General features: G+C 40.2%; 1 protein-coding gene across 2 annotated transcripts; it reads right to left on the reverse strand.

Moving 5' to 3' along the window:
• Nucleotides 1-10,721: 10,721 nt before the first annotated feature.
• LOC124287849 lies at nt 10,722-27,589 on the reverse strand. Of its 2 annotated transcripts, XR_006901329.1 has the most exons (11): nt 27,444-27,589; nt 25,655-25,743; nt 24,683-24,778; nt 23,017-23,586; nt 21,229-21,351; nt 19,381-19,499; nt 18,812-18,887; nt 15,273-15,417; nt 13,595-13,695; nt 12,333-12,409; nt 10,722-10,804 (listed from the first exon to the last, which is right to left on the reverse strand). XR_006901329.1 is itself a non-coding variant. In XM_046724328.1 (8 exons), the coding sequence occupies exons 1-8, from the start codon at nt 27,508-27,510 to the stop codon at nt 17,654-17,656; spliced, it is 1,218 nt and encodes a 405-aa protein (XP_046580284.1). In that variant the 5' UTR covers nt 27,511-27,589; the 3' UTR covers nt 17,201-17,653. The 2 variants fall into 2 exon arrangements, 1 of the variants encoding a protein (XP_046580284.1); XM_046724328.1 differs by lacking the exons at nt 10,722-10,804; nt 12,333-12,409; nt 13,595-13,695; nt 15,273-15,417 and adding an exon at nt 17,201-17,731.
• Nucleotides 27,590-27,791: the final 202 nt, after the last annotated feature.

Raw genomic sequence — 27,791 nt, forward strand, 5'->3', positions numbered from 1 at the left:
GCGACAGCTGTCGCCTAATGGTCATAAAGGTCGACATTGTCTCTATATATATATCTATATATATTTATTTATTTATACTACCCATCACAAGTTTAGACTCACTAGTGTAAATGTAGCCTCTAGCTTCTTCAACTGTTCTAAATAATATGTTCGCAAAATATTCCATACTGTTTAAAGATACTGTTTTACATGAACTGATGTATTGCAAAACAAATTCGAAAAGTTGAAAAAATTGTCATGAGTTCGATAAATGATGAAACTCGGTGAAAATTGGCGAATTCTTAACAAACCTTTACACCAAAGCGCAGCTGTTTACATACGTGATATTTGTACATGCTTTTCAGCAATTTAAATTGATGCATAATCTTCGTGCAATTTATCTGCTTAAGGTTTGCTGCTGGTTCTCCCAAGTTAGTGGAGAAATTCATCGTCGGTGTAACCATATATAAAAGCATAACATGTAGCGAATGCTTTAATAAACGTACGTAAAATCACCAAAGCAAGCCAGCAATATTTTGGTGAAAACATTCATCGGAAACATGAGAACCGTTATGTAAACAAACGCACGTGAGTGTATTTGAATCTCTCACCGTTCATGCCCCTACCTTTATTAAAACCTTCAAATTAGGCAACACGATTCTGTCAGCTATGTTCTTTGAAATGTCGAAATAACGAAAAATATTTTGCATAAGCAATCACATTATGTCATAACGGATTCAAGTACTCGGGATTATTTGTATCAAAGTACCTCAATCCTAAAGGTACCGCGTTCTGATTGATTTGTCGTATTTTCCCCACATCATATCATTGATGGATTCCATGTCTCGTGGCATTCATGTTTATCTCGACTGGGCCATGTCTAACTGGGCGCAAAAACGGGCATGCAGATGAAAATATTCAGCACTATTACCAAGAAAGATAACTCTGAATTTCCAAACATGGCTCCGAGAATATCCTATATCGCGTGGGCAAAACAGCAATACAGTCATTCTCATTGTAAATATATTTCAGTGTTTAAAGTTGCTGATCCTTTAGTTCAAAGTTTATGTTTAAATTGTGCTTTGCATAGTTTAGTTAAGTTTCACAGTTCAACGGCGCCGCCATTTTCATGCTTCGAAATGCGTGTTACTACGCGCGATTTGATTGGTTTGCCACGATTCTTGGCAATAGTGGCGTACGATAGGGTCACGAGTCTTCTCATTCGTGACCAACTCGTGTTATTCCGGGACAAGCCGAATAGCGACTCGTGCCCTTCCTGGAAGGATTTGATATTGGCGCATGAACATCAGAACGATTACTTGGTTAAACAAGAACGATAACTCTTCTCATCCCAACTGTTTATTCCGACCCGGATAGTTCGTCCCTTAATATATTGGCACGGAAGCATCAGAACTACTGTACATTGTATTGCTATTCCAATGTTGCTTAATATCACGTTACATTGGCTAGGTTTTTTTTGGGGGTTTTTTACCTATTTATTTTATAGAATTAAACCTCTTTGATACAACTAAAAGAAGGAGAAAAACATTTTGTTAAAGACCAGCTGTTCACCTTATATTTTCAATTATGTAAATTTTCAGATACTCAAAAATGACTTTGAAATTTTTCTCAAATTGAACATTAAATTCGTGTAACCTTGCTGTCACACACCTGGTGGAATTTTAAATGAATTACTTCTTTGAGTGGCATTATAGAAGTTGGGAAGTACAATGTAGAACACACTTTATGGATAACAACTTCTTTTTTTATTCGTGAGTACAACGTTTCGATACAGATTCTTGTACCGTTGTCAAGCATAATGGAACATGAAGAAGGGAAGTATATATATGCTGGATGTAACAATGTAACAAAGAAAACAACATAATTAACATAATTGGCTAGGCAGAAAGCTGATGAAGCCAGAGAGTAGACAAAGGACAGGCTTGGAAGCCAATGATGTACAAATAATAATGAGATGTTTATACAGCAGAGTTTATACAGTAGATTGGGCTTGGTGGATGAGTGCATCATAAGCGGATGGAATGAAGTATCCTTGGTCTCGGTTGATGGTGGGCTTTTGGCGTTTGATTTGGATGGCTTCGTGAGCTTGCGTTTAGTGAAGTCTGTTTGTTTGTTAGAGAGAATGGTGATGTCAGACCACTCTATTTGGTGACTGGGGCTTGCTTTAACTGTGATTGTGGGCAGAGCTACATAGGCGAAACGTCCCGACCCATCAACACCCGAGTGAAAGAACATCAGACCTCTGTTATCAATTCCGACAGCAAATCAGCCATTTCCGACCACATCAAAGCAATTATAATTACATTTCCTAAAATTGTTCGAAGCCACGTACAATCACCATAACAAGCCCGCAAGATCGTCAGAAATACACTCAGTTGGACCCATGTGAGCTGTTATGTCAACAAACGCTGTGCGCGTACTTGAATCTCTCACCGTCAATCGCATGATTCTTATTAATAACTTAATAATAGGCAGCAAAATCCTGTTAGCTACGTTCTTTGTACTTTCAATATGACGATATTTATTTTCATGATTGTTTAGGACAATGGCATAATGCCATAAACGATTTAAGTACTCAGGATTATTTTATCAAAAGCACCACACTCATTTACGTGCGTTCTGATTGGTTTGTCGTATTTTCGTACATACAAGCGTCGATAGGGACGAGTCTTCTTGGAGGTTACGGAAAGGGCGAGTGGTGCCGAACTGGAATTGATTTCTCAGAATTGGCGAGTTCCTCATTAGCAATGGAGGCTTCGAAACATTCCTACTGTCAGTTTGATAACCTGAATGCGCCAGGGTGTCCGATGGCCTGTCTGCGGAAATAGGTCACACATATGCACAAAATTATTCTATTTGTAATAATAACAACGGTGTTGCGAATCGTAAGTGCCGGATTGTTTTAAAACTGTAACTGAAGTAGCTTTATTAACTTGTTTACTCGTTGGTATCCATAGTGACCCCCGTCCTTGCCGTTTCTTGCGTTATGCAAAACTCTACCGGCAACTGTTGACAGCCAAGGTCATTTATTCAACAGAGATTTGCACATTCACACTTCAGTTTAACTAGCGATACACGGCTATGGACAGAAAATCAAATACCCTTCGAGTATCAATGCTTACCTGCTCCACCTTCAGCCATGTTGTTTTGAGATTTACTTCCTGTGCTTGTCATGTGACTTACGTCATTATATACATCGTGACAGCAGTACAAGACGATAAATATGCATACGATTTCCTTCAAATCAATATGATCGATACACGTTTCGTTAACGTTCCGGTACTTCCATAGCGTGTGCATTCAGCATACGTTGAGGAGGAGTCAATAGGGTGGTTTGCAATCTATATTCAGGCCGATTTTGCTGGCTGTCGATATACAGCGAAGTCGTAAATCGGTGTTGATCACCAGTTTGTCTGGCGAAGCTCCATGTGTGAATCGTCACGTCGATTCGCCTCATTAGTACAATGTGTTCTACACCACTGACATTTCAAGAATGGTAAAGTGGGTATAAGAACATACAAGCCCTCCTGCTCTGGCTTAGACTCGAATATTCCACACAGCCATCAAGCAGTTCTTTGAAGGGCATTCGAAGTAAAGACGAAAGAGGGAAGTTTTTATGTAAAAATCGTTAAACACGACCTTTCAAGTTAATTCTTCACTCCTTGTTCCTTGGAGGCGGATTCAGTAGGATCTCACCGGGATCAGACTTAACTCGAAACGTCGTGTTTAACAAGAAAAAAAAGAGAAGATGATGCAAATAAAACACAGTGAGTTCATGAACTGTGGCCGTTGAGGACCACTAAACACACACACGCACAAGCATGGAAGGGTTCGTAAAGGAGACAGACTCTACAGCTTCAATGGAGACTTGTGAATATGTATGCTTTGTCCAAGTGAAACAACACATATTAAGTAATTTTCGTTTGACATTTTCATTCAACTACTTAAGTAGATTCGCATCACATTTGCTATCACCAGGCAGGATTGGTTAACGGATATTTTATTTTCCCTTTGAAATCCCCTACAACCGAGGCAATCACCAAGCCAGAGGATGAACCATATGTTAGTTTCAACTGTTTTGATTGTTGATTGTTGTTTAATCATCTTATGACTCATCCATGATTAACAATGGTTCAACTTCAAATCACCTGGGTGTGCTTTTTAAAAATGGATGTGACGTTTTGCCGCGAGGCACCAACATGACAGCAAAGCAAGTCTTTTTACGCAACATCAAATCTAAAATGAAAACAAAATCCCAACATGTTTAGTCAACGCATGTTTGCAGTAGAAATACACTGAACAATATCCGTCTAAATTCCCTTCCTTTTTACATCTAACTTCCTGTTTTACAATTACCTCCCTTACATACTGACCTGGGCCTAGATTTTCAGAAGCTCTCTTAGCGCTAAGATAGTCGTAAGTGCCATTCATTAACATTAACTTACGACTATCTTAGCGCTAAGGAGGTTTCGAAAATCTAGGCCCTGGGTGCCGTTCCACTAACCGATCTTAGCCCTATGCCAATCGTAAACCCTAAAATCCCAATCTTAGCGTGACGTTACGATCGGCATACCGTTCCACTAACCAGTCTTACCTAAGTCAATCGTAAAGTTAAGATTCAAAGTCTAAGTTGCTCATGACCAACTTGGGATGGCTAAAATCAATCGTAGAGAGCCAAAATGGTGGCTTTCCTATTCTATATGTATGAAAAATAAGAGCGAGCATTTCACCGTGGGCGTCCCCTAAAATCCCCATGAAATGAATTTGTATACATGTATTTCTGTGATGTAAAGGCAAACACTGCACTGAAGCCTTACAAATGTCAGGCCAGTCTGACCACTGTCGTCATGGGAACACAACCGAGCGAGTCGGTGTGACACATTTGTACAACAATATTGCAGCGTCATGGTTAAGAATAACGACAGCCGTGAAGTGAACAATGTTCTGAAGCAAAAGATACAGAGTATGTTTGATTTCACTGCGCATATTTGGTGGGGATTCTAAAAGGCAAAACGGCGTGTGATTCAAGATTAAATTACATTTGTGACGTCATTCCAGTGTCTGCTCGCTCCATTACTTTTCAGGAATGGAGCGATGTGTACAAGCTTCAAATTAAAGACTTCGTTTTGTCATTTTGACATATAACTTTGATAACAGAAATATTCCCAATACTTTGAATGTAATTTAAGTAGGGTAATATCCTCGTAACTCTCCATTCCTTAAAAACAATGTGCCTCTCGCTTTTGAAGAGTCTCGATCTAAGCTTGGATCGGATCGTAAGATCGGGACCGGCTACGATCGGCCTAAGATCAGTTAGTGGAACAGGTGTAACTTTTAGCTAAGACGATTGTAAAATTGGCGTAACTTGCTAAGATTGATCTTAGATAAGATCGGTTAGTGGAACGGCACCCTGGATCATTATGAATGCTTCCTATTCCACTCATGAAATATGCTGCACATACTACGAGTAAAGGCGAGTGCAGGGAATTTCCCCATCAGGACAATTCCCCACAAATGCAGTATATTAATGTATTTATATAAACTACGGTACGGTTCAATAAAACTATAAATCATTCAAATTTTTGTGTCTCTTTTTCTCACGGGAAAGCCCCAATTAAAAATCACAGAACTAAACATATGGCCCGGTTTGGTTGGTTTTATAGTTTTAGGGCGACGTGGTATATGGCCGGTAAATTCTTACTGGGTTATCTCCCATTCTTCAGACAGCTTAAAACAACAACATTTACGGTGTAATGGACGGCGGTGGGGTAGCCTAGTGGTGAAAGCGTTCGCTCGTCACGCCGAAGGCATGGGTTCGATTCCCCACATGGGTACAATGTGTGAAGCCCATTTCTGGTGTCCCCGCCGTGATATTGCTGGACTATTGCTAAAAGCGGCGTAAAACTAAACTCACTCACTCTAATGCACAGCAATTGAGAAAGCTGTTACCTTTGATAGAGAAATGGAAGAACCCAGTTAAGTATTTCAATTGAGAAAGAGAACATAACCACATTGACATATGTATGTATATAAGTCATTCTTATGATATCATCATGTAGTCATGAATAACATGTAATGAAATGTTCATACATTGTTGTTCATCTTTATTCATATATGCAGAGACCATATACCGATATATGGTCTCTGATATATATCAGTTACAATTACACTCAATGACACAAGGTTATTTTCACCTTCATTAATAATCATAAATATGTTACTAATAACATGGACTGCAAAATGTACAGAAGAAAAGAATCATCTCAAGGCTTCAGCCAAGGTGGAGCAGGTGACCAAGGGCATCTAGGAACTCAAGTGGTATCTTATGGCCCTGAGCAAGCTGATCTTTCAACCTCACAATCCAGTTCTCCAGGTCTCGGTAGACTTTCTTACGCCTAGGGGTGCAGCTCCAAAGTCCAGTTGTGCAAGTTTAGCCCAGTCTGCCTGCTCTCGATAATCGTGATGACTTCGATGAAGCGATAGATGTTCGGGTGTCTCTGGGGAAGAGATCTGTTGAGGCAGCTGTGGAATCCCCTCGAGACTGTTGTTTGTTCTCTGTCTAAGTGGGTTGAGAGGTCTGTTGAGTTTGCGTAACACTTCTTCCTTCAGGAGACGGAAATGTCTTATATAGGTACAGATCTGTCTGTAGACGAAGGGGTAGAGCTTGGGGACTTGTCTTCTTCTCCGTTGCCGATGAGTAGGAAAGGTCTGCCATCTGTTGTCTCAGTAAGGCATCCTTCGAGGGCGACATAAGCACGTGTACGAGGCGATGGCGGTAGAGTCGCTGGACACAGTCGCAAAGGAAGGAAGGCAGGGGATAACATTGTTGTCCTCCCTCGAAATCTGGTTGTCATAGAGGGCGTGCATTTGGGTCGTTCCTTCTCTCGCTCTCTTCCTGAGTGTGCTGAGGAATTTGACTTTATCAGCATCTCCTGGTGGGTGGATGTGTTCGCTGACATTGCGACCGTAATCACCTAAAGTTGTGCACTTCCCGTTGCATCCTGGTACAACACACCTCCGGTGTGTGCATGTCTAATCTTACTTTATTCTTGCTGTACAGATAACCTTGAAAGAAAAAAATCTTGACTTGTACCCATCTGTGATGAAACAAAATCTACTTTCTGTAAACCAGCCATAATGACATAATGCTTCTAGTCTAATGCTGCACTTTATACAGTTATATAAGAACAATCTCCGTTTAAAATCTCTCTACTCTCCTGAGCACTGAGCAGGCTAATTAAGCTGTTCCATTATTGTTGTGGGGTGAGGGTAATTAATCCTCTACTCAAGTGTCTGAAGAATGACTGTCGGAAGAAAGGGAGGACACCCCAACTGTATTCTATATATTATCCCCATAACGCCTTTTGCATGGTTCTAAAATGCACTCCGTCCGTCAGTGCACAATTCTGACCTCTTCCACCTCTATTAAACAAGTCTCTATTAAATGTCAAAGAATGCTTAACCACATTCAAAATTGGGCCCAACAATGGGGGTTCCTCATAAATGTTAAAAAACCCGTGGGCATACTTTTCAAAACTCAACGAATGCAAAATTACACACCCAAACTGCACTTAAAGAATAAAAAATTGAATTAAAAAGAAAGCCAAATTCTTAGGAGTAACTTTACGACCAACATATGACATGGACACCCACATTCATAACTTGGTCAAATCTACTCAAAAGATCTCAACTTAATGAGAGCCATCAGCAGCACAAACTGGGCGTCGACAAACACACACTTATCAACATATATAAAACGCTTAAACTGCCTGAACTGGACTAGTCCGCCCAGGTCCTCCACTCCTCTTATCCCCTGCAACCTCCAAAATTAAACTCTATACAATATACAGCCCTAAAACTAGCCATAGGCACGAGGAGTGGTACCTCCCTAAACCTACTCCTTCTACTCTCAGGCACCACTTCATTCACACAAAGAATCAACCAAACAACACTCACTTACTGGGCTGGGGCCAAACTCAACCCACTATTTAAACTCGTTACACACAAATACAACAACATAAAGAAATCAACACTTAAAAAATTCAAACTCAACCCTTTAAGAGCCTCATGCATCACCAACCTCTACAAACTGCTACACTCACAACAACTAAGCGACATACAACATACACCTCCCATTACAAGCTACATTCACGACAAACCCCCACCCATCACAGACACTAACCTAGATAACATCCTCCATCAGCTCCCCAAAGACACCAACAAATCCACTATAAAAAACATCACAAACAACTACATTAACAGCAGCTACCCTACCCACACTCATATATACACAGATGCTTCAATCAACCAAAACAAAACCACTGGTATAGGCATTCATGTCCAACAAAACCCCCTCTATTACAACCAACCTCCACTATACAAACCACACACCACAATAAAATGCTGCAGAACTCCCCACAGCTATTCTCACTGCACTGCACCTAAATCCCCTCTCCCCAGACTAACTTCCTCATTCTCTCTCCAGACTCACTCAACTCCATTAGGCAAATACCAAACAAGCACTCCAAATCTCGTCCAGACCTTTTCCACAATATAATTATCCAAGCCGACTCACTTAAACGATCAAACAAAAATATAACATTCACCTGGATTCCCAGCCCACTCAAACATACCTGGAACTGACACAGCTGATACAGCAGCCAAAATCTAGCAACAACCCACACATCACCAAACATAAACTTTCACACACATCAAGACAGAAATTAAGCAACTCATCAAATCAAACATACTACATACCAACTTCCATCACATCAACACAAACAAATCAACATGGGTCACATCAATAATAAAATCACCAATAAGGGAAAATCCCTGTGTACTCTAACATTAAAAAAACATTGACACGGCTATAAACAGACTCCATCACAGGCATCACAAAACCTAAACCACACACTTTAAAACAAAATAGATATACAGATGGCTTATGTACACACTGCAATACTCAAGAAGACATAAACCACATACTCATTCACTGCAAACTACAACAAGCAAATATCAAGCAACTACACAGCAGCATTCCCCTAAATATCACAACAATATCCCACTACTTCTAAATCCACACCCCACACCCCATCATTTTTCAACGCCATGGCAGCTTACCTTCAAAACTCAAACTTATTATAAAGGATCTAGAACCTCCCATATAAAACTACATACACCTCTCTCACCTTCAACCTACTGTTACATTTAGACCAGGCGTTCAACCCTCAGTTATCCATTCTATGTCCCCGAAGTATAACCAATAAGCCCACACTTTCAGACCCGCGCTCAAACTCAATTATCCATACTCTGTACACGCCATGCTAGCTCTCCCTCTCTAAGCTAATGTAAACCTGTCGCAAGCTCCTCACTGACAAGGTCAAGGCCATTCAACACAGCTGCTCCACTGCCAGCTTCGCCTCTCAGCTTCGACCCCTGCTAGCCTCCTTCGCTGTCCCTGCCCTCCCCACATCCACCCCAGCTTAACCCCTTTTTCCTTCTTTATTCAGTCCCATTATTAAACTAATGCAGCTTAACTGCATCTACATTCTATGCCCCACCTACGCCATCGGCGACATTGGCTGAGTCAGAAGCCGACGTTAAAACCCTAAACCATCATCATCAGTGTACATTCGTCTTTTTTCGAGACAGAACTTCAAAACCATTCACTATTTCTTCACCAAACTTGGCACATAGACTGGTCTTGTGGTATACATGTGACATTTGATAGTTTTGGAATTCTGAATAAATGTTTTGTGTGTGTTTTCCATGGCAACAGACTTTGACTGAATTTGGTAGTAGTGCTCTTTTTCGAGCAGAACTTTAAAACCGTTCACTATTTCTTCACCAAACTTGGCACATGGATAGGTCTGGTGGTGTTCTTCCTTTTGGTATTTTTGGAATTCTGAATAAAGTATTTTTTGTGTTTCCATGTCAGGCTTCGACTGAATTTGGTGGTAGTGCTCCTTTCTGGAGCAGAACTTAAAACCTTTCAATTCTCTCCTTCCACTTTGCTTTTACACAGCAAAACACTTGACATAAAATAACTAGCAGACATATTCATGAATATTGTTTTGCCATTCTGGGGGGATATTGATCATTTTGTCTTCTTGTATAATTGAAATGTGACATTCCGGCTATAAACCCTTGGAAAGCAGGACAGTGCATCTGAGAGCATCTAATTCTACAAATTCCCTTGGGGAAACATGCCCCGATCCCCTTGATCCTCGGCCACTTCAGCCCTCGAACGTGGATAGTGTCCCCATAGTAGGAAAAGTTAACTCCGGCCCTGATTGTTATAAACCTGCAAACTCTGGCAATTATACTGTACATTCTTTGTTGAATGCTCATAAGTGTTCAGCCAGCCCTTACCTCATTCTTTTCCTATTTCATTAGACAGATTAGGATAATTTGTTTATCTGGATCAAACGAACCTATGATTGCTGCTGTGATACTATGAAGAAGTGGGTGGTGGGGTAGCCTAATGGTTAAAGCATCCGCTTGTCCTTAGCGGAAGACCGGGTTCAATTCCCCAAAAGGATACAATGTGTGAAGCCCATTTCTGGTGTTCCCATCTTGATATTGATGGAATATTAAAAAAAAAAACCCCGTTAACCCATACTCACTATGACCAAATCTCCGAACTGTCCACCTGACTCTGTTCAGTTGCTTCCAATGACCTATTCTGAACCGAGTCCCCAGAAGCAAGAGAAGCAAAACTGTTTCATTTATTATTTGTTTTATTTCGATTCATGAAAAACCAAAGTTTGCAACAAGTGGAACATGGTCGGAGGCAGCCTTCTCTCTGAAACACAAATAAAAAAATATATGTCATATAAATGTTGTTTAATCCTTAATCAATAGGTCAGATGGGAATGACGACATGTCAGAAACATTTTGTTCTTTCATAGACTGCGGCAGAAACGACTGACTTATAAATTTTCGTTCCCTCCTGCTATTCATGCAAATGTTCTGTAAGTCCCCATGGTCCCTATTATGGTGATCTACCCTCAGTTGTTGGTAATCTGTATATACAGTACAGTAAGTCCCCATGGTCCCTAGTATGGTGATGTACCTTCAGTTGTTGGTGATCTGTATATATAGTACTGTAAGTCCCAATGGACCCTAGTATGGTGATCTACCCTCAGTTGTTGGTAATCTGTATATACAGTACAGTAAGTCCCCATGGTCCCTAGTATGGTGATGTACCTTCAGTTGTTGGTGATCTGTATATATAGTACTGTAAGTCCCCATGGTCCCTAGTATGGTGATCTACCTTCACTTGTTGGCGATCTGTATATATAGCAATGTAAGTCCCCATGGTCCCTAGTATGGTGATGTACCTTCAGTTGTTGGTGATCTGTATATATAGCACTGTAAGTCCCCATGGTCCCTAGTATGGTGATGTACCTTCAGTTGTTGGTGATCTGTATATATAGTACTGTAAGTCCCCATGGTCCCTAGTATGGTGATGTACCTTCAGTTGTTGGTGATCTGTATATATAGTACTGTAAGTCCCCATGGTCCCTAGTATGGTGATGTACCTTCAGTTGTTGGCGATCTGTATATATAGCACTGTAAGTCCCCATGGTCCCTAGTATGGTGATGTACCTTCAGTTGTTGGTGATCTGTATATATAGTACTGTAAGTCCCCATGGTCCCTAGTATGGTGATCTACCTTCAGTTGTTGGTGATCTGTATATATAGTACTGTAAGTCCCCATGGTCCCTAGTATGGTGATGTACCTTCAGTTGTTGGTGATCTGTATATATAGTACTGTAAGTCCCCATGGTCTCTAGTATGGTGATCTACCTTCAGTTGCTGGCATTCTGTATATATAGTACTGTAAGTCCCCATGGTCCCTAGTATGGTGATCTACCTTCAGTTGTTGGTAGTATATAGCCTGTTTTAACATTGTATTGTCATCTATAGTTAAACTGTTTTAGATCTAATTATTAGTTTTAAATTCGAATCTGGGATAATCTAGTTAAACTGTTTTAGATCTAATTACTAGTTTTAAATTCGAATCTGGGATAATCTAGTTATTTGACTGTCCTTCGTTGACAGGTTTTTACAATTTACCATTATTCACTATGTATAAAATTAATTGTTCTCGTCATGATATGACTGAAATATTGCCAATGTGACGATAAATTCTAACTCACTCCTACCATTCATTTTGATATGTCAAATCAAAGTGTCCCCAAAACAAAATCTGCATTTCAGTTGAAAAATCTGTAATCCAAGTTATCATAAAGGGTGGCCCTTGCTTAACTGATTTGTGACCTGAGCTCGATGCACAGGACCACACACCACCACAATCTCTTTCTTACCCCCTCTTTCCATCGTCTAGCACTTCTGTGTCCAAGATGTGGATATTTTTCTGGCTTCTCAAAAAGATGTAATCAATCTGCAACCAACAAGTGATCAGTATCACAATATGGTCTTTACTCAATACCATACCTCGCCCTATTAGAATTGATTTTCAGCAACCCATGCTTGTAGCAAGATGTGACTGTTGGGATGGGATGATCAAGCTCACTGTCCTGGGTGATACATGTCATCACATCCCAACAGATCGATGCTCAAGTAAGTCACTGGATTGGATTAGACCGCCTCCTTGGTGTAGTGAAAGCAGAGCGTCCGCCCGGAGAGCGGAAGGTCGCGGAGTTCGATCCCCTGATTGCGTCATACCAAAAGACGTTAAAATATGGTACTTGTTGGTCCCTGCCTGGCACTTTCGGCATTACTGGGTACAACAAGGACTGTCTGGCCTCGAGTCAGTATAATGTGTCTGAGTGGGGTATTAGGTGCTTCACTGCGGTGTGGTATCTCAGTGGGCTAGAACTATAAAACCAGCTTCAGTCTGGGCTAGTACAAGCAGCAGCCGCACGTACACATACATTGATGCAGGCACGTCGTCATATGAGCAAAATATTCTCAAGCACGACGTAAAACCCAATTTCACCTCACCTCACCACTGGATTGTCTGGTCCATATTTGACTATTTACCAAATTGATTTGATATTGCTGAGGGGCAGCGTTAAACAACAAATAAATAATCTCTGTATGTGTCTATCACCAGTTACTGCCCATGATGGATGTATACATTTTCAGCCAATCAGATTTGACCTCCATTTTTTACTTTATGTTTGTAAAGTTTGATATTAGCAATAGAAACTATTGGACAAACCAAACACACCCTTGGTACAACACCTTTTTGGGTGAAGACGTCATGATGCTGAGAAACAACAGGTTGCATACAACATCCACAACAATATTACAACACTGCCTTAATGTTTGCATCTGGAACTCCCCAGTTGGATTCATTTCCAAGATACAGAGATCACATATGCTAGTCAGAATGCTTCACTCAGACTGAGAATTAAAATATCTTTATGTTAATAATACATTGAATACATTGTCAATACTACTCATAATGTATTACAGAACACCAAGTTACAAGTGCCCCTTCCATACTTTACTCAAAATAAGTCAAGGACTACCCAATTCTTTCATATTACTATACATATACGGTCGTGGCAGTAGTGCTGACTTGTCATAGCTACAAGAAATGACAGCTATGTGGATTTACCCTTTTGTGAGATCCTTATTTAAAGTGTTGAATGTGTATCCTCCTCCATTGCCATGGAGATGCTGCCATGTGTCTATCAGAGATGTTTTTCTTGCAGGTACCTACATGTGAAACAAAATTATTTTTATCTATATATGAATAATTGAATACTTCTTAATTTAAGATAATGAGGTTTGAATTGACACAAAACTAAAGCGACAGCACTGAAACTCACCCACAAAATGTATAACTATCAACAAAGACGAAAAGGGAGCTGTTACCACTAATATTCAAATAGTTTTGCACAAACACTGAGGTCTAAAAGTATACCAAACTTAATGGAACCAAAAGAAAGGAAACATACAAAGTTCAGCTCCATAAGTCTTGAAAGAGGTTTTTGTTTTTATAAAAATGGCCATTGTGAAACAAACTTCAAAAACACCTGGAACATGAGCTGACCCCCACTACCAAATATATATATATTGACTAAATTTCATGAAATTCTTAGGGAAAATCAAATATGGTGTTGATGGCGGCCATATTAAAGAGAATGTGAAACTCCTGATTCAATACTCATCATTTTGGGAAGTTTCGCAGTTCCATTGATCAAGGGGTTCATGAGGGAAAAGATGTTTAGTATGCATGCCAGACAAAACCTGAGATGAAGAAAAGCCAGCTATGACTAACTTTCAGTGAGTGAGTGACTTTTGAGTTTTACCCCCTTGACTATAAGTTATCATCTCGCATGGTGTTGAGGGAAAATCTGTGGGTTTTATCAGTTCACCATAAGGTTGATTCACCTACGCCTCGGCTTGGGAATACAACCTTACTCAGGACTGATAAAACGCCGTATGTCCCTTGACATGATGTGATAACGCTTTTTATCTAGCCAGAATTTTTTTTACTAAATCAAAAGAAAACAATATGCATCGAATCGACATGTTGACAAACAGCTGATTGACCTCAATGCAGCGCACGTTACTAAAGGCTTGGCGATGTAATGGCTTTCTCACCGGCGTGGTCACCGAGGCGCGGGCAGGATAATATGACTTTTGTACTCCCTGCTCGCGGATCGCGGACGGTGTACATGGTATTTTATCAGAGTCAATGGAACCAATCAAAACTCGACATTCTTAAATGAGGCTGGATAATTGAAGTAATATTCCAGCAATATCATGACTGGGAACACCAGAAATTGGCTTCACACATTGTACTCATGTGCAATCGAACCCGAAGTCTTCGATGTGACGAGCTGAAACCCTAGGCTACCCTAGGCTAACATTTCAGGTGAGCTGAAAATGTATCAATAATACAACAACTGCACTTCAGAACATACATAGGGCAGAGGGGGTAGCCTAGTGGTTTCTAAGTGTTGGCTTGTCACGCTCAAGCCCCACATGGGTAGAATGTGTGAAGCCCATTTCTGGTGTCCCCCACCGTGACATTGCTTATTGCTGGACATATTGCAAAAGCAGTGTAAAATCATACTAACTCATTGACATACAATAATAAACAAGACTGAGAAACTTCAAAACAACCATCAGTCACTCTGAAACATCATAATTTGAGTTTCTACATCAAGATCTCAACTAAAATATTCTCATAACATATACACCTTATATGCCTGAAGAAAGGCATAATTATGTTGGCAAACACTGCAAAACAAACAAAAAATTATTACAAAGTTGTCATGACCAACCTTATTGCATTCTCTTGTGGTTCAGCATTTAAGTCCCCTGTCAAAATGGCTGCTCCTCAAACTTGCCCATGTAGTTCCACATTTCCCTCACTGACTGCTCCTGGCTTCATGACTCAAAAGACAGGTGCGTGTTGAAGATATGGACCTGGAATCATGGAATCTGGCACTGTATTTGTAGCGGCCATAAAAAGTGCCAAAAGGACCAAAGAGGTTAACCCTGTCAGCAAGCTGACATGTAAGGATGTCATCTGTGGGATGACTCCACAATCTGCTACACTGACATGGTAAGGATGTCATCTGTGGGATGACTCCATAATCTGCTACACTGACAATGTAAGGATGTCATCTGTGGGATGACTCCACAATCTAAGCTACACTGACAATGTAAGGATGTCATCTGTGGGATGACTCCACAATCTGCTACACTGACAAGGTAAGGATGTCATCTGTGGATGACTCCACAATCTGCTACACTGACAATGTAAGGATGTCATCTGTGGGATGACTCCATAATCTGCTACACTGACAATGTAAGGATGTCATCTGTGGGATGACTCCATAATCTGCTACACTGACAAGGTAAGGATGTCATCTGTGGGATGACTCCATAATCTGCTACACTGACAATGTAAGGATGTCATCTGTGGGATGACTCCACAATCTGCTACACTGACAATGTAAGGATGTCATCTGTGGGATGACTCCACAATCTGCTACACTGACAATGTAAGGATGTCATCTGTGGGATGACTCCACAATCTGCTACACTGACAATGTAAGGATGTCATCTGTGGGATGACTCACAATCTGCCATACACATAATCTACTACACAGACAATGTAAGGATGTCATCTGTGGGATGACTCCACAATCTGCTACACTGACAATGTAAGGATGTCATCTGTGGGATGACTCCACAATCTGCTACACTGACAATGTAAGGATGTCATCTGTGGGATGACTCCACAATCTGCTACACTGACAATGTAAGGATGTCATCTGTGGGATGACTCCACAATCTGCTACACTGACAAGATAAGGATGTCATCTGTGGGATGACTCCACAATCTGCTACACTGACAATGTAAGGATGTCATCTGTGGGATGACTCCAATCACAATCTGCTACACTGACAATGTAAGGATGTCATCTGTGGGATGACTCCATAATCTGCTACACTGACAATGTAAGGATGTCATCTGTGGGATGACTCCACAATCTGCTACACTGACAATGTAAGGATGTCATCTGTGGGATGACTCCACAATCTGCTACACTGACAATGTAAGGATGTCATCTGTGGGATGACTCCATAATCTGCTACACTGACAATGTAAGGATGTCATCTGTGGGATGACTCCACAATCTGCTACACTGACAATGTAAGGATGTCATCTGTGGGATGACTCCATAATCTGCTACACTGACAATGTAAGGATGTCATCTGTGGGATGACTCCAATCAATCTGCTACACACCGACAATGTAAGGATGTCATCTGTGGGATGACTCCATAATCTGCTACACTGACAATGTAAGGATGTCATCTGTGGGATGACTCCATAATCTGCTACACTGACAATGTAAGGATGTCATCTGTGGGATGACTCCACAATCTGCTACACTGACAATGTAAGGATGTCATCTGTGGGATGACTCCACAATCTGCTACACTGACAATGTAAGGATGTCATCTGTGGGATGACTCCACAATCTGCTACACTGACAATGTAAGGATGTCATCTGTGGGATGACTCCATAATCTGCTACACTGACAAGGTAAGGATGTCATCTGTGGGATGACTCCATAATCTGCTACACTGACAAGGTAAGGATGTCATCTGTGGGATGACTCCACAATCTGCTACACTGACAATGTAAGGATGTCATCTGTGGGATGACTCCATAATCTGCTACACTGACAATGTAAGGATGTCATCTGTGTGATGAGTCCACGGCCTGCTAATACTCCCCTGTCAAAAGAAGGCACGGCTGGGCCGTATAGCAGGGTACAGACTTAAAAATGAAGCACACAACTTTATGGATGACACCTTGTTGTTGCTCTATGCAATAAACAAAAGTTGTCATCCATAGAGTTGTATGATTCATTTTGACTCCCCAATTTCTAGAATGCCGATCAAACACTCAATGGGACTTATTTTTCTCAAATTTAATATGTACATGCTCAGCCCCACATTGGGCACCAGTGTAGCGGCCATAAAAATTTTCGAGTGCCGGGATGGAACCACAGATTTCTGATCCGAAGTCGGACGCCTTGTCCACATGACCAAAGAGGTTACCCCTGTCAGCAAGCTGACAAGGTAAGGATGTCAGTTATGGGATGACTCCACGCCCTGCTATACATTGGACCATTATTAGCTATCAATATCCAACGTGAAAGAAAAACGGTGAGTCGATACCCAATGGCCTGCACTCAGTCTGGAGCCATGATGCACAGCCCTGAACACCATCAAACAGATTTAGAATATTCTGAATCCCTGTCTTTAGTGTTGGCTGTTTAATGTCTCACATGACAAAATACCAGCTGAAAGACTGCTGCCTTTAAATGATTGAAGTGAGTGAGTTTAGTATTACACCGTTTTTAGCAATATTCCAGCAATATCACAGTATGGGATATACCGGAAATGGGTTTCACACATTGTACCCATGTGGTGAATCGAACCTGGGTCATCGGCTTGACAAGCTGACACATTAATCATTAAGCTACCCCATGCCCTGTAAAATACGGAATCTGGATAAGGCAGACCAGTGATTATTAAGACCAACAATCTATACAGTTTGCATACGCTTAACTACTATCATCCATATTCCAGAATCTGACCAACTCATCAGATAAGTTGCCACATGAAATGTCTATCACTATCAAATACAAAAGATAAACTGTGAGTCAATACCCACTGGCTCAAGGAGAGATCATCTGGAGTCCTGATGTACAGACCCAAACAGCCTGAACACCACTCAAACAGATTCAGAATTTACTGAATCCCTGTTAATAAAGCTCAAATGACCTCTTATCTGATGCATCATGTTTCAGTAAAATATTTTGTGTAGTTATTGTTTATAATTTCAGTTATAACACTGAGCTTGATGTGGAATGAAAGCTCTGAGCATTGCCTTTTCAAAACCAGGGTTTAAGCCATGGGCATAAGTAAAGTGCCAAGCTCCACACAGTGACTTTGCTAAATGCGGAGCTCTCTAGACTTTTGATACCACCAGTCACAGCTCCGCACACTGCTAGACCGTCTGCAGCCATGTATGGAGTTAAACTCACAACAAACTCAACAGTAAACACAAGTGTTGATTGGTTATGCCAAATACTCTTCCCCAGCTTAATTATTTCTTTGTTTGTCAGTTGAGTATCAATTATCATGTAACTGCTGCTGCGTGAATGTAAGGGATAGTTTTTCTGTGGTTGAGAAGGAGCTTTGTATGGTGTGGTTCAAGGGAGACCACTCTCAGGGACTGATGCTCCTTGCATGGCTACACCATCTACAGTAGGTAAGGAGACAGTCAACTTACAGTTTTCTGATTCGGAAGTTGAACCTCGACATGCTGACACATTCTCTGATGAAGGTCGGCACTGTTACTTTGATTCCTGAAACATGAGAGATTAATGAGCCTGACCATCCGATCCCGTTCATCATCCGTTCCAAGCTTAGGTTTCTGAAGGCCAATTTTAACCCCGATCTTCACGGTAGATAAGTTGTACAGGAAATATGAACACACAATGTCTTCAATTAAAACATACTCTGGGATTACTCTTTCTCAGTAAAGTACAAATTCTGGTGCTTTTTTGGTCCGAGTCCCATCCAAACTTAAAACAACATTCCAATGTTCACACATTTAGAAAGTCTTCAAAGTGTGTGTGTGTCTGCATGTGTGTCATAGGCGCCCGACTCTGATATATTTATAAGTATGACCTATATGTATAAGATATATATATATAGGTCATACTTATAAATATATCAGAGTCGGGCGCATATGATGTGTGTCTGTGTGTGTGGAAATTTTGGACTTTTTTGTATCTATTAAACAGCATCCTGTTCCAACATCCATTCCTCAAATAAATAAATCAAGTAAAAGCCTACCTGAAGAGAGGCAGTGAGTGGTGAGATATGATGGGGTAGCGCGAGAAGACAGCCACACCCTCTTCTGTCCGTCCATCCCTCACACTGTTTGGCTGGAGCTGTGCCGGCTGGTACACAAACTGGAACATGTGAGTCGGGAGGTGGCCACTCAGACAGCGTTCAAATAATCCAGGGTTAAAAATGAATCATATTTCCTTCACAATAGTTCCCTGAGTTTATGCTTAGAAAGAAATCATGATTCTTTAGCAACAATGCCTTGTCAAAATGTTATATATACAACTAAAAATAAATGTGACAGACAAGTAGATGATTAAGTGATGCAAAATATAATTTATGAAATATTTTGGGGTATTCAGAAATTGAAAATAATATTATCATTATCATCTTGGTAAAAAGAATGGGGCAAAACCTTCCCTGACACTCTTTCAGCATGTAAGTTGATTTCTGTACACAGACCTCACCTGGTACCCTGAAGCATGACAGCTAGATCTGTCTCCTGTACACAGACCTCACCTGGTACCCCTTAAGCATGTCCGCTAGATCTGTCTCCTGTACACAGGCCTCAGCTGGTACCCCTGAAGCATGACAGCTAGATCTCCCCTCCTGTGTCGCAGACCTCACCTGGTACCCCTGAAGCATGTCCGCTAGATCTCCCTCCTGTACACAGACCTCACCTGTACACAGACCTCACCTGGTACCCCTGAAGCATGACAGCTAGATCTCCTCCTGTACACAGACCTCACCTGGTACCCCTGAAGCATGACAGCTAGATCTCCTCCTGTACACAGACCTCACCTGGTACCCCTTAAGCATGTCCGCTAGATCTTCTCCTGTACACAGACCTCACCTGGTACCCCTGAAGTATGACAGCTAGATCTCCTCCTGTACATAGACCTCACCTGATACCCATGAAGCATGACAGCTAGATCTCCTCCTGTACATAGATCTCACCTGGTACCCCTGAAGCATGTTCGCTAGATCTCCTCCTGTACATAGACCTCACCTGATACCCCTGAAGTATGACAGCTAGATCTTCTCCTGTACATAGACCTCACCTGATACCCATGAAGCATGACAGCTAGATCTCCTCCTGTACATAGACCTCACCTGGTACCCCTGAAGTATGACAGCTAGATCTCCTCCTGTACATAGACCTCACCTGATACCCATGAAGCATGACAGCTAGATCTCCTCCTGTACATAGATCTCACCTGGTACCCCTGAAGCATGTTCGCTAGATCTCCTCCTGTACATAGATCTCACCTGGTACCCCTGAAGTATGACAGCTAGATCTCCTCCTGTACATAGATCTCACCTGATACCCCTGAAGTATGTCCGCCAGATCTCCCTCCTGTACACAGACCTCACCTGGTACCCCTGAAGCATGACAGCTAGATATCCTCCTGTACATAGATCTCACCTGGTACCCCTGAAGCATGTCTCCTCCTGTACGCTAGATCTCCTCCTGTACACAGACCTCACCTGGTACCCCTGAAGTATGACAGCTAGATCTCCTCCTGTACATAGACCTCACCTGATACCCCTGAAGTATGACAGCTAGATCTCCTCCTGTACATAGACCTCACCTGATACCCCTGAAGTATGTCCGCCAGATCTCCCTCCTGTACACAGACCTCACCTGGTACCCCTGAAGCATGACAGCTAGATATCCTCCTGTACATAGATCTCACCTGGTACCCCTGAAGCATGTTCGCTAGATCTCCTCCTGTACACAGACCTCACCTGGTACCCCTGAAGTATGACAGCTAGATCTCCTTCCTGTACACAGACCTCACCTGGTACCCCTGAAGTATGTCAGCTAGATCTCCTCCTGTACACAGACCTCACCTGGTACCCCTGAAGCATGTCTGCAAGGTGTTGAGCTTGATTTGGTCCCAGGGATCCACCTTTCTGGTATTCAAACCTCACCTCCTGGAATGCTATGATGTCTGGCTTGTAGTCATTTATCACCTTAAAAGACCCAAAGACCAACCTCAGTCTTGACAGTTACCATGAGTACATACAATATAGACAAACCTCTTTATTTTGTGAGTGCAACAGTACAAGAATACGTGAAAACATCGCACTCATGCAATAAAGAACTTGTTATCCATAAAGTTTGTCTATTTTGTACTTCCCAACTTCTAAAATGCCACTCATAGAAGTAATAATAACAAACAATTATTAAGTACCTTAGCCTTAACGCTACAATACATGCAGTAAAGTATTCACAAACTTGATTTTATTTTGTTTTTTTATTGTTGAAAACCGGACAGGCAAGTTTATATCTGGACTGGTAATTTTTTAAAGCTGTCTGGCTTGGAATTTTGGGATTTTTAAACACTGGCCTTACCCAACTTTATCACAAACTGTGGAAAATGAGCTGGTTGTATTTTCACAAGCAATAACTTTACTTGACACCGGACAACAGGGACAACTATCCTCAAATCATTTGATTCAATAATGTCCAGCCAATCAACATTTCAACCACCTGTTCTGTACAGCCCTATTGATAATTAAAGATTCGTGGAAATTCCAATTCAGTTGAAACAACAAGGAATTTGTATTGTTTATAAATAAGTGTCTTCATCAGTTCGATATGAGCATACTGAAATCAATTTCTGAAGAAAATATTCAAAAAATGTATATTTCCAAAGAAACATAGCATTTTTAATAATTCATTTACTACAAATTCAATCACTTTCATCTGTGGACGGTGGGGTAGCCTAGTGGTCAAAACTTTCTCTCATCATGCTGAAGGCCCGGGTTTGATTCCCCACATGGTTACAATGTGTGAAGATCATTTCTGGTGTCTTGAATGTGATATTGCTAGAATATTGCTAAAAGCAGCATAAAAACCCAACCCACTGACTAGTTTGGGGAATTGGTTAAAATCTCATAATTGATTATTGGTTCATTACAACCGATCAATCATTGAAAATAATTGGTTAGCGTCATTTATTACATTTTCCTGGTTATAGGAAATAACGAAAAAACATGTAGTTCTTTCGGGGGGCAAATTGCACAAAATGCATTTGCAAATTTCAAAGGATGACTAGTATATTAGGAACATAAATTTCCTGGAGTCTTTAAGATAAATTCAATCATGGCTGGGTATGAGCTTGTAGTGCTTATGAAATGAAACAGACAAAATCAACCTTGTGATAAATATTGTCAGTGCAAACAAGTGTTCTAACATTATTTGTGTTCGTTTATGAGAAAACATGATCAATTGCTTGGTTGTTTAGTCATTGCGACCAATCTTCGATTATTTCAATTTATCGGACCACCACTACCACTGACTCACTTTCATCTGTCAAGAATATAAAAACATGGTTTGTCATAATGATTACTTAAAGAAGGCAAAAGACCCTTGAAGATCTGGGTTAGATTTGATCTTCAGTAACCCATGTTTGTTGTAAGATTAGGTGGTCAAGTTCGCTGACTTGGTTGAAACATGTCATCACATCCCATTTTCATAGATCGATGTTCATGCTATTGATCACTGAATTGTCTGGTCCAGACTCGATTATTTACAGACTGCCATCATATAGCTGGAATATTGCTGAATGCGGCGTAAAACTAAACTCACTCACTCACTAACGAAGGCAATCACATTGCTGAGTTTAGAATTACCTGTCCAAGCCTTTTGATCCTGTCCACATAATAATGGCTCCCCTTCTCAGGCCTAGAGTTAAAGTTCCATGTATTGTAAGTCATTACTGTAAAATTTAAATAGATATCAGATCTTTTAACACAGGACTTTGAGACAGTCTGAGCACCAATGTCTGTATACAAGCTCCCCTGGAGCCTGTTATCACAGGAATGTAGATCCTTCAGAACGTCCGCCCTCCGCAGTGTGCAGGATCTTGTAGAAAACAGAGCAGGATCCGAAGATCCATCACTAAACAACACTGAACATACTGCTGAGTTAGACTCCTCCTGTGCTGCTGTGGTTTGATTGTTCATCTGATGAGGAGAAAACTCCTCATTCATGGATGTGTGAGCAAATATGTAAAAATTCCCTTTAGGATACATTGTCACAATAAAATTGTGTTTGAAAATAAAATCTTTGGACGTCCAAGTAATTTGGAATATGTATGTGGTTCCAAACACAAGCAATGTCGACATTGGCTTTGGTTTGTCTTCCTGGGACATGACACTGTAAAGGTAGGGTTCTCGGTCGTCACTTGTAAATGCAAGTTTCTGAAAAATAATAAAAAAATGCACAAAACAAAAATTTGATTTATGTGTGACTGAGTTTGGTTTTGTGTCACTTTTATAATGTTTAAAAAAAGTGAGAGATTTTAGTTGTACGCCGATTCTAGCATATAATGTTCCAGCAATATCACAGCATGGGATAGCAGAAATTCTCTTGGACATTATTTTTATTTTTGCTCAAAGGTAAATCAAAGTCAAATAGGGCACGGAATGTTATTTCACTAGAATTTGAAATGAATATATTCTGATGCCAATGTCACTATGGTAACGGCTAGACCATTGTGATGAAATTAGAACAACAGAGCCTGTGATCCAAGGTGAGACATTCAGATGAAATATGATTTATTTAGAGTGAGTGAGTGAGGTGGGTAGGTAGGTAGGTGGGTAGGCAGGTAGGTAGGTAGGTGGGCAGGCAGGTAGGTAGGTAGGTAGGTAGGTAGGTAGGTGGGTAGGTAGGTAGGTAGGTAGGCAGGCAGGTAGGCGGGTGGGTAGGTAGGTAGGTAGGTAGGTGTAGGCAGGTAGGTTTTACACAGCTTTTAGTAATATTCCAGCAATATCACAGCAGGGGACACCAAAAATGAGCTTCACACATTGTAACCATTTGGGGAATCAAACTAGTGTGGTGTGAACCAATAGGCTACTCCACTGCACTATGGAATGAAAGACACTCACTTCAGTTAGAACATGTCAACTTACCAGGGTGAGTTTCAGCTCATTTTTTCTCTTTGGACTATATATTGTGTTTCCAACAAACCGGAATTTCACACAGTAAGGCTTAAGATGGGAAAAATATAGTAAGATGTGAGTTCAAGACAACTTATTCAGCTGTGTAGATCTGCCGGTAGTTGAGAGTGATTGCACATCCACTTGGAACGGGGACCATGTCTATTTGAGGGTGGTGGGTAGCTGAATGGTTAAAGTGTCCGTTCGTTACACCGAAGAACTGGGTTCGATTCCCCACTTGGGTACAATGTGTGAAACCCATCTCGTGACACACGCTGTGATATTGCTAGAATAAAACCATACTTACTCACATCTCTATATGAAAAACATGATCAACATTCAATATGAATCGCTTTACCATTTTGAGAATGTTTCGAACGCTGTATGGATGTAGACCTCCATCAGATTTCCTTATGTTATGAGTTTTTCTTTGGTCCAGAAATGCTATGGCTGTCTGAAACAGAGGTGGCATCAGTTGAAACATGTTGCCATAGTAACTGAAAACAAGGCACAACATCTCAATACCTTTTCGGTTCAGAGATTGAAAAGATCTGTGTGGTTTCTTGTTGAAATGTAGCATGTAGAATGTATATCAATATTTAAGTAGAACTTATATCAATATTTAGGTAGAACTTATATCAATATTTAGGTGTGCCCTTAAGAAATTAAGTCGGCCAAGAATAATAATAATTTAGACCCAATTATGTTATTGGAGATGTTTGTCATTAGTTAATGCAATCAATATTTGTGTTACACTCAGTGATTGTCACCCCATGACAGTTGTGAGTGAGTGAGTGAGTGAGTGAGCGAGTTTTTACATCACTTTTAGCAATATTCCAGCAATATCACAGCTGGGAACACCAGAAATGGGCTTTACACATTGTACCCATGTGGGGAATGGAGCCCGGGTCTTCGCCGTGACAAGCGGACGCTTTAACCATCAAGCTACCCCAGTTTTAATTGAGGGTGATTATGACAAATCATTAGCATCACTGACATACACAAACATCTATTTGCTTCACGAAGTTGAGTGTTTCAGATAGTGCTTGAACTTTCCTTAGAACATCTTTACACTATTTTTACATGGCTTTAAACAAACAATCATTATGCCTCTAATGAGTCTCACATTCACATTTGAATATACACTTATTTAAAAATTAAAATATAAATTTTTTATAGCGTGTATTTTTTAGATGCATCAACATGAGAGTTCAGTTTAATTCTGCTTTGAAAAGTATTCCAGCAAAGGGAAGCAACTCTGCTGAGCAAATTGTGTCTCCATAGATGACATGAACTTACGAGAAAATTTGAGAGCAGGTGTCAAGTTTACCTGAACAGCTTTTGAGACATCCTCCTCTCCAAGAGTCGGACTTGGAGATGGCAATCGCCAGATGCCACCATACAGAATGTTGTCATAATCTGGAATTAAACATTTGTATCACACTTAATTTTTTCATCTTCAATATTTTTTCCATCCAATCTAACCATGTTAAAGTAATTTTCCGCATTTATATTGAAAAATGGTGAACGTTAACATTAAATCCCCAGCCTCATCAAATTTAATGCCTGGGTTTCAAATGTATTTCTGGTTCTCCAGCTGTGATAATATATAGTTAAACATGGTAAAAGTGGCCTATGCTAATGCTCAGTCAAATGTTCACTAATGCTGAAGGGGTCATTGTTGTCACAGAGGTACTACTAGTGAGAAATGTACCCTACACGAAGTCAAAATACAGAAATATACCCAATACCCCATCAGTTTAACTCACTGGTGTCTGCTTCATTAGTGACTAATATAAAACTGATAAAGACACAAGGAAGTTACAACTTTCTCATTTAAGATTTATCATTGAAAAAAATATTTTAACAACAGGTAAATTGATGTTGGTGAAAGGCATTTAGAAGTTGGATGAACATGAATACAGGACACGTTTATGGATAACAACGCAGAAATGTGAAGAAAGCATGAATACATACATAGAGTAAAACTATATAATAAGTCACAAAATGAGGCACAATAATATTAGGGCCTAACTGAACTGAATTCTCAACAGCTCCTGACAGATTAATGAGCTTGTAATAGGCGCCCTCTCAGTATGATACATATACCTATCTATATAGATAGGAATATATATCATACTTATAAATATATAAGAGTCGGGCTTAATATGATATATGGGTCATTTTCAAAATTGGTAGGATTTTCTGCTCGTTCCGAATAAAAAAAAAATCTGTGAGTATAAAAGGATTATTTTGTTCAAGAAAACATATTTAGATGTTTACTAGTCAGTAAATGTGGTATATCATTAGTCTTGTCATTTTGAAATTAATACTTAACCACATTTTGAGGTCAAAATTGGCAGATTACCTGTTGAAAGTTATATACATAATAATGTTTTAGAAAAATGCTATCATTTTGTGGTAAATAAATGAAAGATACAAAATAACACTTTCAAGATTCGTGATGATAGTTTTCACCTTCAAGTTTGATTAAGTCTGTGTAAAAGCTGTGTCTGCCATCTTTAAAAGATTTTTATGAATTATATTTCAAAATCCATATTCTGACTAAGAAGTGGTAACGGTCAGGACAGTCCCCCACCCTTTTAATTACATATGTATCAATTAAAAGGTCAATTAGTACATTTCAGTCTGCATGTTTGTATTTTTGAATAATAAGTGTTTGAGGTTTTATTTGAATAAAAATTAAATCAATTTTGAGGAGTTTGATTTTACTGTAATAAAGAATTGAAAATCCTACCAATTTTGAAAATGACCCATATATATGATATCTATATAGACAGGAATATATATCATACTTATAAATATATATGAGTATGGCGCATGTATTAGTGAAGCACATAATGACTACATCTTGGGCTGCAGTGCAGTACAGTACACTACACAACCTTGAACTTAGTACTAATTAGGGACTTTTAGGCCCATAGTATTTTAGGGTAAGGTAAAACCCCGATTAGATGAATTAACTTCTTAGCTAAAGTTTTGACACTTGCTAGATCGACAGATTTTAGAAATGATTTTTTGGATAAATCAATGTTCACAAAGCTGTAAATAATCAAAACAATCAAACATATTTGCTACGTGTTGTGTACTGACATTACCTGGTTCGTCATCTTGACAGAGAGCAAAGCATAGACAGCTCAGTAATACCGACACTGCTCGCTTCATCTTCCTGACTAGAAATGCTCATTTTTCTGTCAGTGTCATCCACACATTTGTTGACACGATGAATCTCGTACTCCGCGCATCCTTGCAAACAACGGCGCTGTAAGGAGTCAAGTTGAAATCCGGATTTAATTCGGGAAAGTCCAGAATGTTGGGCTAACGTCACCCAAGGGCAAAGAGTAGTGTACAATGCTTGGACCAATCGATACAAAGTGTTAATAATTAACTAAGGTTAGATTAGAAAGGAAAATTTTAAACTGTTTCAGTAACATGTATGTTGAGAA

The sequence above is a fragment of the Haliotis rubra genome, unplaced genomic scaffold (assembly GCF_003918875.1).
Source record: "Haliotis rubra isolate DU_JTF1 unplaced genomic scaffold, ASM391887v1 Scf407, whole genome shotgun sequence".
Classification (NCBI taxonomy): domain Eukaryota; kingdom Metazoa; phylum Mollusca; class Gastropoda; order Lepetellida; family Haliotidae; genus Haliotis; species Haliotis rubra.